Source organism: Drosophila rhopaloa, unplaced genomic scaffold (genome assembly GCF_018152115.1).
Source record: "Drosophila rhopaloa isolate 14029-0021.01 unplaced genomic scaffold, ASM1815211v1 contig_178, whole genome shotgun sequence".
Classification (NCBI taxonomy): domain Eukaryota; kingdom Metazoa; phylum Arthropoda; class Insecta; order Diptera; family Drosophilidae; genus Drosophila; species Drosophila rhopaloa.
In genome coordinates this window covers 10,248,780-10,262,104 of record NW_025335059.1, presented here as the reverse complement: position 1 = coordinate 10,262,104, position 13,325 = coordinate 10,248,780, and the positions used below count along the sequence as shown (strand labels likewise).

General features: G+C 44.1%; 5 protein-coding genes across 5 annotated transcripts; 2 read left to right on the top strand and 3 right to left on the bottom strand.

Moving 5' to 3' along the window:
* The first annotated feature begins 222 nt into the window (after positions 1-222).
* Positions 223-2,409, top strand: LOC108051466 (lysoplasmalogenase-like protein TMEM86A). Its single transcript, XM_017133589.1, has 4 exons — positions 223-403; positions 1,316-1,485; positions 1,543-1,733; positions 1,843-2,409. The coding sequence occupies exons 1-4, from the start codon at positions 383-385 to the stop codon at positions 2,166-2,168; spliced, it is 708 nt and encodes a 235-aa protein (XP_016989078.1). The 5' UTR covers positions 223-382; the 3' UTR covers positions 2,169-2,409.
* Positions 2,397-7,087, bottom strand: LOC108051465 (condensin complex subunit 1). Its single transcript, XM_017133587.2, has 6 exons — positions 6,871-7,087; positions 6,320-6,791; positions 5,368-6,263; positions 5,170-5,311; positions 5,016-5,103; positions 2,397-4,959 (listed from the first exon to the last, which is right to left on the bottom strand). Exons 1-6 carry the CDS (start codon positions 6,995-6,997, stop codon positions 2,536-2,538), a joined length of 4,149 nt encoding a protein of 1,382 aa, XP_016989076.1. The 5' UTR covers positions 6,998-7,087; the 3' UTR covers positions 2,397-2,535.
* Positions 7,088-8,236: 1,149 nt separating this feature from the next.
* LOC108051469 (mitotic checkpoint protein BUB3) lies at positions 8,237-9,465 on the top strand. The gene is made up of 2 exons (XM_017133592.2): positions 8,237-8,551; positions 8,605-9,465. Exons 1-2 carry the CDS (start codon positions 8,360-8,362, stop codon positions 9,391-9,393), a joined length of 981 nt encoding a protein of 326 aa, XP_016989081.1. The 5' UTR covers positions 8,237-8,359; the 3' UTR covers positions 9,394-9,465.
* On the bottom strand, positions 9,458-11,309 carry LOC108051471 (pickpocket protein 19). Its single transcript, XM_017133594.2, has 5 exons — positions 10,434-11,309; positions 10,205-10,357; positions 10,012-10,147; positions 9,758-9,947; positions 9,458-9,701 (listed from the first exon to the last, which is right to left on the bottom strand). Exons 1-5 carry the CDS (start codon positions 11,307-11,309, stop codon positions 9,458-9,460), a joined length of 1,599 nt encoding a protein of 532 aa, XP_016989083.1.
* Positions 11,310-11,415: 106 nt separating this feature from the next.
* LOC108051470 (general odorant-binding protein 99a) lies at positions 11,416-12,089 on the bottom strand. The gene is made up of 2 exons (XM_017133593.1): positions 11,963-12,089; positions 11,416-11,874 (listed from the first exon to the last, which is right to left on the bottom strand). Exons 1-2 carry the CDS (start codon positions 11,999-12,001, stop codon positions 11,485-11,487), a joined length of 429 nt encoding a protein of 142 aa, XP_016989082.1. The 5' UTR covers positions 12,002-12,089; the 3' UTR covers positions 11,416-11,484.
* Positions 12,090-13,325: the final 1,236 nt, after the last annotated feature.

The window sequence follows — 13,325 nt, the reverse complement described above, 5'->3', positions numbered from 1 at the left end:
CCGCTCTCAACTAATAACAAAAGGTAGAAAATAATCAATCTGCCCTCCTGTATCTGTAAATGTATCTGTATCTGTATCGTGTATCTGCAGAATGCTGCATATGCTGCACACCACATGTCCGGCTGAAAACTTTTCACTCTCCAGAAATCGGAAACTTTTCAGCGTTCGCCAGTCCAGTGAATCGAAAATGTATATGATACGCCTCAGTTTATTGACGTTGGCCGCCCGTGCGCAACGTGTTCTTTTCCATTGTTTTCCCTTCTGGGGGACCCATAGTTTATTTTGTTTATTTCCGATTCCGCGCTCGCATCGTGTGAAAGTGCAGCTTGGCTAGACTTTTCACCGTCGCTAATAGTTGTAATTTGCACTAATTACGGCGGATATGAACGATTTCAAGCAGTTCGTAAGTGATTCATGTTCTGGTATTTAAGTTGAAATCTCTGGTTTCAGTGATATGCATGTTCCAGCTATAAAAACAAAAATAATATTAAATATGCGTGCGTGCACTACGGATGCTTTATCTAACCGCAGAAAGTGAAGCTATAAAAAGAACACAATGCTTCGTCCTTGACCTTGCACATCTCTCAGGTTCTCTGGAGCACTCTCAAAGCTCCTGCACCGAAAGCGAAAGTTTGAAGGCTGCGCCGTCCCCAATTTGACCACCCCAAAAACAAAAGCTAATTCCTGGCCAATTTACATCTCCATAAAACCATAAATGTTTGACGAGGGACCAGCAAAGGCCAACCCCAAGACCAAATGCTTTAATCTAATCAGCCCCAAAAGCGCCCGATTTTCTTAATCGCAATGTTTGTCTGTAGTTTGGACCTCCGTGGTTCGATTAGCGGTAATCGCTGAGGCTATTTTAATACCAAGCCACATGTGAACCCTCAACATATTTTAAATTAATTTTGTTTTAATATTCTGGTATTACTAAGGTTTAAGTTACTTATAGAGTATTAAGGGTTCAATATGTAATGGCTTTTTAACTAAATGAATGTTTCTAAAGTCAATTTTAAACATTAAACAATACATTTGTGCATGAAAATAGGAACTAATATTCAACTTATTTGCTCCTCCGATTATTAATTTTTGTTTAGGAACGAAACTGAATCTACATTCTTGAGGCGTACACAACTTAAAATGCAGGATATTATAATAATTATAATATAATATAATAATGTATCAAATATAGAATTACATTTAAAAATTTAAGAGACGCTAAATTTGATCTCAAATTTACTTTATAATATTTTTATAATAATTCTCATACCGTATTCTGATAGGATTGACAACATGTGCTTTTCTTTTATTAAAGGCAAAGGCGCAGGGCCTTAAGTTGGTGCCATTTCTGGTGACCCTCGTCCTGTATTTCTCGCTGGTGAGAAAGGATCCCCAAGGAGAACTATGGACCACAGTGCTCAAATGCCTGCCGATTGTGGCCTTGATGTTCTATATGGTGGCTAAAGGAATCACGCTCAAAAAAGAGTAAGATTTTAAAAGGGCTAACACTTCAGGTTATAATTTCTAAGTAACTTTTGACAGATATCGTCGATCTCTTTGGATTCTTCTGGGCCTGGTTTTCTCCTGCGGCGGTGATGCTTTGCTCAACATAAATCTTTTTCCCTTTGGAATGATCTCCTTTGGAGTGGCGCATGTATTTTATATCAGCGCCTTTGGTTGGAAGCCCGTAAAGTGGCTAATAGGATTAGTTCTGTATGTGGCGGTATCACTTTGTAAGTATAGAAACTACTAAACCTTTTTTCAATGAATTTTATTTATATAAATTTCGAATTTCCCATATTTTTTATAACTACCGGATTTAATTTCCCATTTCTTTTACAGTTGTTTACTTTGTGCACAAGAAACTGGACGAGGTTTTGATAATCGGAGTGCCTATTTATTGTTATCTGATAACCACAATGCTGTGGAGATCCCTAGCTCGAGCTGTGGCCTCCACAAACTTTCTCACCATTTTCTGCGCCATTGGTGCCATTTTATTTGTGATCTCCGACGCCCTGATCGCGGTCACCATGTTCGTTGGCGTGCCCTTGCCCTTCGCCCGCCTCCAGATCATGATCACCTACTACGCTGCCCAATTTGCCATTGGGCTGAGCACCGCGGACGACGGTCCAGCGGTTCGTCGAACTTTTCACAAGAAAATCAAGTGAATCCAGTGCCCAATGCTCAACTGTTGGTATCCCATAGACAACATAAACGCAACCACCAAACTTAGTACTTCCAAGCCGTCTAGAGTAATGCCATTTACGTGTGTTTGTTTCCCCACCCCAGTAGATTAGTTTAACCAAATATTTGTTTCGATTTTTTTGGTGGATGTGGAAACGGATCGAAGTAGAGTTTAATAGATGTTTGTTGACTTAAAAAAATAAATATATAAATTTAGGTTCAGTATTTTAGATTTATTTTTAAAAAACGTGATTTTTAAACTTCATTTTTGCTATTTTGTAAGTTGATAAATGTTTTTAAAAACTTCATTAAGTTTACCAACGCGGCGATTTGTATAAGTAAGAAGATAAACTAATCGCTACTGTCGCTACTGGGACTATCATCTGAACTGGATTCTATGCGAGTGCGTCTTCCGCGTCCCCGCGCAGCAGTCTTCTTGTTGGCGGCCGGCTTACGCCCACCTTTTTTCGTCCTGGCCGTTTGGGTTCTGTTAGCCTGTCCTTCCGAAGCTCCAGTGGCCTTATCGCCGGGTTGCGCCGATGAGTCCGGATTGACCTGCAAGCACTCGTTTAGTCGGTTCTCGAACTCGGTGACAACGGCTTTGAGCTCCGGTTTGGCCAGCTTGTTAGTGTTGCTGATGATAAGCTTGAATGACTGGTAGACCTCGTCCACCTGGACTTTGTCTTTGTAGTGCTGCATGTTGTCCATAAGCTTTTTCACCGATCGCTCGTTGTAGCTGAGCAGGCCAAGGCAGTAGGCGATGTCGCGCCACTGACGCTCAACGCGAGTCACCGGGAACCGCAGGCACAGCTTTTCCACCAGCGTCTCGATCTGGCGGTCCTTCTGGATGAGACCCAGGATGTAGGACATGATTATGCGGTACTTGTCCTCGTCCAAACCAAGGTTGATATCACCCAGACGGGAGATAATGTCCGGCAGGACGTTGTACAGAATGTTGGACTTGTTGGCAATTTCCTTGAAGAACTGCTTGGTAATATTGCGGATCTCATCGTTCCCGTCCACAATGCAGAGCGCCATGTCGGCGATTTGGCCCTTCACACGTATCATCTCGTTTAGAATCAGATGGGACAGCATTTTGACGGCGGTCAGCCGTAACTCAGTATTCGATTCGTGCAGCTGGGCGTAGAAGTGTCCCGTCCACGGCTCGATGATATTCGGAAAACGGAACGTCAGATCCGACAGGCCCACCACTGTATTGCACTTGATGCGGATGTTTTTGGTCAGGTTGAGGATGTTCATCAGAAAACTCATGTTGGACTCGCAGAACCGGGAGGACACGGTCATTAGACGGGCTAGAGCCAAGGTGGCTGCCTGCTGCAACTTGTCGTCGCGGAATTCTCCGGGACGCTTGCAAATCTCGATGATAAACGGCGATAGCTTGGCCAGCAGAGCATCGGAGTTATACAGCAGCATTTCCTCGCAGATACCGTTGATTTCCTCAGCTATATTGTCCTCAGCCGTTGCCCCAACCAGATCGTCATCCGGCTCCTGCTGCGGTTCGGCAGCTACTCCAGATAGTCTCTTCCGCACCTCCATAGCTGACAAATTGAGAGTTAGTCTGCTGGCCGCGTTCTGGGCATTTCCCGCCAGTTGATTACGATTTTTTCGCTCTTCCTGCGCAGTGAGCTCATCGCGGTATTTCATATTATTATAGATGTCCATATCAAGAAAGATCATTTCCTTGATGGTCATATAGCCGATACAGAATACTAAACGGGTGACCAGAAAAACGGGCATCAGACTGCGATCAGACTGGAGGAGGTTATCTGGTTGACTCTGGGTGAGGGGGAGAGTCTGCGAGTAAGGAATTTCCGTGGGCTGCGATTCCGGAACGTTCTCCTTATTCCCCACGACTGGCGAGGATTCAAGTGCAGCTGCCTCCTTGACCAACCAGCTCTCGTTAAATCGTTTGAGCAGAGTCACCACCAACTGCTGGGCAATCACATCCGGCGCCTGGCACATCCTGTAGAAATACTCAAACACACTCATGGCCAAAGCATCAAAATCCGACAATTTTTTGTGAAAAAAGAAGTCTAGAAAGAGCCGCGTGATTTTTCCCACAAACTCCGAATCGCTGTTGTGGCGCTTGTAGTACTTGGCATTATTGTTGGCATCGATCGAGTTGACCAGCAACTGCAGACAGCTGGTGAAAATGCGAGGATCGCGGCGCACCCGATCCCCGGCGGCAATGTCCTCGATGATCAATTTGTTGGCCGAAACAATGCTGGCTTTTGTTTGCGAAGCCATGATTAAGAGCTGGAGAGACAGGCGTGATTCGTTGACGGTGGTGCCCTCCAGCTTGAGAGTGAAGCGCTCAAAGAGCACTTGGATGACAGCGGCGTCGATATCTCCACCTAACACCCACTCTGCCATCAGCGACTCCATGGCCGTGTAGTGTCCGTATTCGATCTCCGAAAGGAACTTGGACAAGTTCTGAACCACTAGGATAGCGTGAGCACGGCCCGATTGGTCTGTGGAAAACAGAACTCGCTTGTAGGCATCGGACACGGCATCACGCTTCTCCTTATCCGAGGACCAGACCAACTGTAGCATCCTCTGCATTCCCGACTCTGTGCCGTGTATCCCAAACATGTAGCCGGTGGTAAACAGATCAACAGCCTCGAAAACATCAGTGTTCGTTTTGGACATGAGCATTTCGTGCAGCTTAGGGAATGCCGATGTCACCAGAACCGCGAAGTCTATGCTGTCCTTGAGGAACTGCACCGTTTTGATCTGTTGCAGCATCTCCTCGCTCTGAAATTAGATTTCTGATTAGTGGAGATTCTCATATTATTTATGCTGAAACCTACACTCTGCTTGAATCCTGCGGCCAGTAGGTGATATGTTTTTAGCAAGGCCAGCACATACACACAGTGCTCTTCGTGTTTCAGTAAGGAGCTGTTATGATTAGGTAAGATTCAAGGAACTAAGATACATTCAAGATACAATCTATGATCAGTGTACCTCATATTCTGATTGCCAGCCAAAAAGTCAACCTTTCGCACCAGAACAATTACGTCCTTGTAGTTCTTTTCGCGCATCAGCGGCACGATTCTCTCCAGCAAGGTCTCGTCGCTCTCCTCCTTGTCGAACTGCATATCAGGGACTAGAAATTTACATATTTATTAAATATGGTAAACCATTGTATTGACTTGGGCCTACACTCCGTTAGGTTAGCCTCAATGAAGGGCAGTAGTTCGGGCGCCAGGGTGCTGAACTCAGTATTGAGTTGTTCCTCCTGCTTGCGCTCTTCCTCCAAGACATCATTCAGTTTCTCCATGGCCAGAACCTCGTGCTCATGCTTGGCCCGCAGTTCCTCCAGGGAAAGTTTGCTGCAATAGGGATTACTCTCTAGGGCGGATTTGATTAGCTGCATGGCGGTACGCCGCACCAGGGAGCTCTTGTCTTCCAGCCTTCCGATGGCTTCGTCCAACACTCTCGTTAGAAAGTTAAGCGGAATGGCGTGCTGTACTTTTAAGTGGTGCCAGATGCTCAGGACTTTAGAGCGCACGTGCGCCGAAATATCCAAGATGTGAGCCATTAGATGCTCTAGGAACTCGTTGCGCACTTCCTTCAGCTCTTCGCTGAGTTCCTCCGAGGTCAGTTCACTGACCACCGTGTCCCCGATGATCTGCAGCACACAATTGCGTAATGTGTGTGACTGACAATCTAAGAGGTCATCGGCCAGCTTTTCCAGATGCGGGATGATCAGCGAAGGGGCGATGTTTGAGAACTCGGCCAGGAAATTGGAGAAGTGCTTCGACACAGTGGAGTCAGAACTGTCCAGCTTCAGGGCGTCCACAATGCTCTTAATCAGAATGGAAAAAACGGACGAGATTCCGTACTCCTCGTGCAGCAGTAGAATGCCGGTGGCTACGGACGTTGCCGCGTGTTCAGTGCCGCGCAGAATCTGCAGGATACGGACCGGAAAGGTCATGGCCTGGTTAAAACGCTTGATCGAGGTGCCCAAGATCTGAAAGATCGTGTCGAATACGTTTTTGTTGTCTGGACGTAGCGGTTGTAGCTCGAGGGTTCTATAGCAGACATCGCAGAGCAATCTGTTGGATGTGGATTAGATTTTATGTACTGCTTCAGTAGATAAAAGGTTACTCACGAAATAAAGTCGTCTTCGGCGACAGGCGGACTCCAGAGCTTTTCCAGCGGGCACTGCATAACATTAAAGAGCTGCACGAGAAATTTGGATCGCTTGACGTCCCAGTTTGGGAAGTGCTCCGTTGCCTCCGACTGCTTTGCCCTCTTCTTCTGGATATTGACCTGCTGATCCCGCAGAGCCTGCTGCACACAATTGTTGAGCTTCTTGACGACGCTCACTTGGAGGAAGAGGGTCATCTTAGTCAGATTCAAGTAGCTATTGCGCTGCTGGTTGGACATGGGCTCGCTGGCTGCCAGCAGAGGGTGAAGGTCCTGGAACAGTTTGTCCACAGTCAAGTAAAGGAGATCGAAAGACCTCATTAGATTCTGGCTGCAGCTGGCATCGGAACCCTGGACTTCCAGAACCGAGTAGTATATGTCAAAGTGGTCGAAGATATAGAAAGGATCGCCTTGATGAACTTTTCGCTTGCATTCTGACGGGAAAATATAATCGGTTGAACGTTTTCTAAAACTGTACCCATTTAAAAAGAATCCCCGCCAACGGGCACTCACCTAGCAATTTCTGTGGGATTTCGGCGCTGCCAAATATCTCCTTCACGTAGAACTGATCCCCACTGGAGTTTATAAGATCCGAGGAATTCAGGGGGAGCACGAACTGAAAGTCGTGCGGTTCATCCATCACAGGTATTCTCCTAAATTCCGTGATATACAAATAGGTCTTCTCAAATAAGTGGCGTCGGCTACTGAGATGAAACACATTCGCCGCCGATTCGATTGTCTGATATCGGTTATCGGTTCCTAGTGGTTGACCTACAATAGTGTGACCGGGAAGTGGCACTGAGAAGAGATAAATAATGAGGGCACTCTAATATCTAGGTAATATAAGTTAAGGCCTAGTACTCAGATCGAAAAACGAGTACGCTAACGTAAAAACTTTAATCTTTCCAGTGTGACTGTGTTTTCGACAGTTCATCAAAATTAAGCGTGCTAGGGTCGTACTGTCAATCAGCTGAGTTTGTTGACAAGCAGAAAGAGCCTTTAAAAGATATTATCAACTACCTGTACAAAGAAATTAAAAAACAATACAATTTAAATTTAACAGTTGTTTTTTTTTTTTTTAATTTACTAATCATTTTTTCCTAATTTAAAATTCAGAGCCGCACTTAGTCCTAACAGGCGATTTTTCTACGTTTTTTATTGTGTTTTTCGTATATTTTTGATCTAAGAATCACTTTGCTCTCACAAGAGGCTCCCCCAAAGATTAACACCCTTACAAGAAAACTCCTGCAATCGACTTATTTGGGTTTTTTTATTTTTTCTCTCCATTTTTTAAAATGTTCAGTGAGAAGCGCAAGCCAAAAGATTACATTTTTTATTCTTTTCGCTAGGGTTCAACCAAGGTCATTTCAGCAGACTGGCAATGCTATTCTGTTTTTTTTTCTTCGATCTGAGTACCGAGGTTAAAAAAAAGCCTGCCGAAAATGAACGCCAGCTGTTTGCCTCTCGCTCTCTCTCATGACTGGAGGACAGTTTTCGTCGATCTGATAATCCCTAAAAATATTCTTAAGTTTAATTGTAGAGTATAATTGTAAAATTATATTTTTGTGTGAGCTTAATCATATGCGCAAAATATTTTTTTAATACTCTTCACAGGTTACAATGTTTTTGTCATTTCAAAAGCTCAATGTAAAGATTAAGGTTTCCAACGGTATATAAAACATGTAGCTGTTATTATTAGTATAGCTATCATACTTCCAATCAGGATTACAACGTTAGCAAATCGTTTAGATTGATATATGATTTAAATTCTTTTAATCGTGATTCGGTTTAAAAGTTGTAATTATTAATTTTGATATCAATCAATTTCATCAATCCCCTTAATTAATATTGAAAACAAATATGTGATGTATCGATAGTACTATCGAGAATTTGTGCGTCTCTACCATAGACGCCGTGCCGATTTTTGCATTCGCAATTAAACAGTTTTTCTTTTAAATTTAACTAAATTTTTAACTGATAGACACTTTGCAAACTCGACAAAATGCGTCCTCCAGAGTTCAAGCTTAACAATCCGCCGGAGGATCTGATCTCCGCCGTGAAATTCGGCCCAAAATCGAACCAGTACATGGCAGCGTCTTCGTGGGACGGAACACTAAGGTTCTACGATGTGGCGGCAAACCAGATGCGTCAGAAGTTCCTGCAGGATGCTCCGATTCTGGACTGTGCCTTCATGGTAAGATGGCTACATATAAATTTCTGACCCCCCACTTAAGCTCCGATCTACAGGACATCGTGCACGTGGTCAGCGGCTCACTAGACAACCAATTGCGCCTTTTCGATGTGAACACCCAGGCTGAAAGTGTGGTTGGTGGCCACGAGGAGCCCATTAGATGCGTGGAGCACGCAGAGTACGTCAATGGCATCCTCACCGGCGGCTGGGACAAGAACGTGAAGCTGTGGGACATGCGGGAGAAGCGCTGCGTGGGCACCTTCGAGCAGAACAACGGTAAGGTGTACTCCATGTCCGTGATCGACGAGAAGATCGTAGTTGCCACCTCCGACCGTAAGGTGCTGATTTGGGACCTGCGTAAGATGGACAGCTACATCATGAAGCGGGAGTCCTCGCTCAAGTACCAGACCCGCTGCATCCGCCTTTTCCCCAATAAAGAGGGCTACGTAATGTCCTCCATCGAGGGCCGTGTGGCCGTAGAGTACCTGGATCACGATCCCGAGGTACAGCGTCGCAAGTTCGCCTTCAAGTGCCACCGGAATCGGGAGCAGAACATCGAGCAAATATATCCGGTTAATGCACTCAGTTTTCACAATGTCTACCAGACGTTCGCCACTGGCGGCTCCGATGGTATTGTGAATATTTGGGACGGGTTCAATAAGAAACGCCTGTGCCAGTTTCACGAATACGATACCTCCATATCCACGCTTAACTTTAGCTCCGATGGCACCGCTTTGGCTATCGGCTGCTCCTATTTGGACCAATTGCCAGAGACTCCTACAACTGTGCCTCATCCGGCTATTTATATACGCTATCCGACGGACCAGGAAACTAAGCAGAAATAACGTGCCTCGTAAATTCTTTATTTTTATCAACGTATGGCGTAAATATACATTTTATCAACGTAAGCTACTTAATCTGGTCGTTTAATTTAGCGTAACCATCTTTAATAAATACCCACATTAGTTTTCCTACTACAAATACAAGTTCTATGAAACTCATGACAGATGCCCCCATAAACAGACTTATGATGCCGCCAAAGTTAGCCAGTAAATCGAGATTTGTGTACTTGAGTTTTGTGATGATTTTGGTCATCACCCGCTGGCCATAATAAATCTGTCCCTTGATTAATCTCTCTGTGGAATTCTTTGGGCTTTAAAATAAGGAAATTGCATTACTTACAAGTGAGTAAATGTATGATCGACTTACTAATCCAACTTGCGCACATTAAGAGTCATTTTGTATTGCCATGAATTGCAATTATCTGGGCAATCACAAAAATACCCATGTCGTGAGTCGTTGATATACTTATCCTGGTCGCCCATTCTGACATAGCTAAAAATATCGGCATTACTGCTCAGACATTTTGCATCCAAAACTCCACATTCACGAATGCCCTCTGAATATAAAATTAAGATAATTTAAGGTAACTATCGAAAAATAGTTCGTTTTCCAAAGGTTACCAAGACCAATAGGGGGAAGAAAAACTGGCGCGGAGCAATTGCAGGTCTTTAAAACGACTTGATGAAGGCACACAACCATACAATTTGCCCGATCATAGGTCAATGAAGTGTTCTGGAAGTATGGGCTCTGTTCGTTCTGTGGAGAAAGGTAGTTATTTACAACTTATAATATTTGTTAATACCCTCTACTTACATCAAAGTAGCAACGCCTCTTTCTGGGACTCATTTTATGAGTGTTCGTGGAGGTTTCCATGACCAATGGATTCACAGCCACAAAGTTCTCCGTATCCGGATAGAGGTTGTATATTATTTCACTTGACCATTGACTTGGTTTCTTGATCATGAGCTGATAAAAATAAAATGTAAAATAAAATGTTTCATCATAAAATAAATGGATAGGAAGATGAATTCGCAACACTTACATTCATTCCAAAAGGAGTTTCTTTGCCAGCCCTCACAAACGGATGGCTTGCATTTATCGTGAACATCAGACCCGATTCCTCGCCAGCGGTACTCAACTTGTGGGGATAGAACTTGTTTGTCAATTGCTTTTTCCTGGAGTGATCCGAAATCAGAGAGTTAAAAACCAAGCACTGACCCTTCTCAGTTTGCTCTGGCACAAAAAGTTGGCAGCAATCATAATATGTCTCATCAAAGACGCAGGATCCAGGGATAAACAGCTCCTCACATCGATAGGCCAGGTAGTTCATTAGCTGCTTCATGCTGAAAAAAGTCCACCCAATGGCAATCTCTTTGCCCATATCACTTGCTCTTTTAAAATTGGAAAAGCTAGTTAAATCCAAGACGACAAGTAGATGGCGAAACGTTTCCCGGAGGTGCGCATCCGGGTTTTCGGGCAGAAATCGAATTAATGCAGACGGAGCTCTCTGCCAGTTGACATGACTCCATGGACAAATGGCCACCGCTGGGAAGTCGATGTGGTACACTGGCAACTGGGTAGTGTCTATTAAGCTCACCAGGAGCTGCTCACTAAGGCGAAGTCTCAACACGGAGTACATACTAAAACCGGCTACTCCTGCCCCCAAGGCGATGGAGATCCAAAGGAGGCGTTGCCAGAGATGCCGCTCCCCGGAGACGTGCTGCATCCCATGGATGGTGCAATGGTCAAATGCGCTGCGCAATCTATCTTGGTACTTTATTCGTTGTTGTTTCCTTCTGAAACGGAGAAGTCCTTGGTTTAGCCGCGGAGCCACAAGCTCACGGGTGTACAGCAACATGACGAATGGTAAAAGTTTGATGAAGTTACAGTTAGATGGACAGGATTCATTAGCTGCCATTATGGGTGTGAACTTGGAGTTTTTTTTAATAAATTATAACTTTACCATTAGGAACTCCGAAACAGTTCCTCCTTTCTCCAAGTGATTTGATATGAAGCAACCAAACTTTATCGGAAATTGATTACTTTATTAACTAAATTAATGCTTATCAGTACAGTCGTCCAATTAAGGCATCCTATACCTTGGGGGCCAGGCTCTTCTGGATCTGGGCAGCGTTCTCCCGCAGCAAGCAGGTGGCTCCGCGATAGGCCCACTCGCAGGCATTGGATCCCTGCTCATTCTTGTCCACACAGGCGGCCAACTTGGCGTGGAAAGCCTCGTTGTGGTCGGCATGGTTGCCCACCAGCTGCTGGTGGACGTTCTCCACATTGAAGCCGGTCTGAGCGTCGAACAGGTCCCACTTGGTAAATACGCACTTGAGGTAGCACTGGGTCTGGGGATCGTTGGGGTACTCAAACTTCTGGTACTTCTCCACCAGGTCCACTGGAATGCCCAGCTCCTTAACGCACTCCTCGCGGTAGGCCAGCATATCGTTCCTGTTTTTCACCACATAGTCAGCGGAGGCCTGTTACCCAAAGGAAAATAATAAATTAGATTTTTTGTGTTCGATTCTAAGGGTTATCGGACAGGGTTCAACTGGGCCCAACACTCACCAGACCGATCAACACGCAGATGGCAACGAAAACCTTCATTTTTGCTTTTATTAACTTGTTTGTCCGACGATCGAGCGAAGACTGTGTCTGAATAGCGACAGACTCTGATATTTATACCCCTCCGAGCGTGCTGCGACTGGACTTGGTACCTGAGGGGTCTCAAAAGCAAGAGCTTAAAAAATGGCAGAGATCATGATCCTAGCATGGGGAATTTGATTCTTTTGTGATGTGAGCATTAAATGCTTTTGTGGTGTGCCCAAGTGGACAACAAAGAAATTCTGGATGCCATCTAATAACCTCCAGCAGCTGGGCTGCTGATAAGCATGTCCCCCTTTAATCTCTGGCAAACTAGCATGTGAGACGTTTTATTTAATACAAAAAAAAATTAATATATGTATTAAAAGTGTTTAGCAAACGCAGCACATTTGGCAATTGTATGCCTGCACTCAAAAAAATTCTTCATTTATAAAATTGTGGAAAAATTTAAAAGGCTGTTTAAAAATGTTTGCAACATTTTGATACGCTTTTAATTTCATAAAATCGATTTTTAGCTACATTTAAGATATATTTACGAAATTTTGTCTTCTTTTTATACATTTAGTTTTCTAATAGATTGTGTCCAAAAATGTAAAGATTTTGTTGCGGACTTCTCATACTTTTTATACCCTTGCAGAGGCTATTATAATTTTGGTCAAAAGTGTGCAACGCAGTGAAGGAGACATCTCCGACCATATAAAGTATATATATTCTTGATCAGGATCACCTCCTGAGTTGATATAGCCATGTCCGTCTGTCCGTCTGTCCGTCTGTCTGTCCGTCTGTCCGTCTGTCCGTCTGTCCGTCTGTCTGTTTCTACGCAAACTAGTCTCTCAGTTTTAAAGCTATCGAATTGAAACTTTGCACACACCCTTCTTTCCTTTGCACGCAGTATATAAGTCGGAACGGCCGGGATCGGCCGACTATATCCTATAGCTGCCATATAACTGATTAATCGGAAATGCCATTACTTTGGTGTTTGTAAAGTTAGGAAGCTGGGATTTACTATGGGTTTTATATTTGGCCAATCAATCCGACCTACCAAATTTCATAAGGATCGGCCGACTATATCCTATAGCTGCCATATAACTGATTGATCGGAAATGCCATAACTTTTGTGTTTGTAAAGTTAGGAAGCTGGGATTTCCTATGGGTTTCATATTTGGCCAATCAATCCGACTTACCAAATTTCATAAGGATCGGCCGACTATATTCTATAGCTGCCATATAACTGATTGATCGGAAATGCCATAACTTTGGTGTTTGTAAAGTTAGGAAGCTGGGATTTCCTATGGGTTTTATATTTGGCCGATCAATCCGACCTACC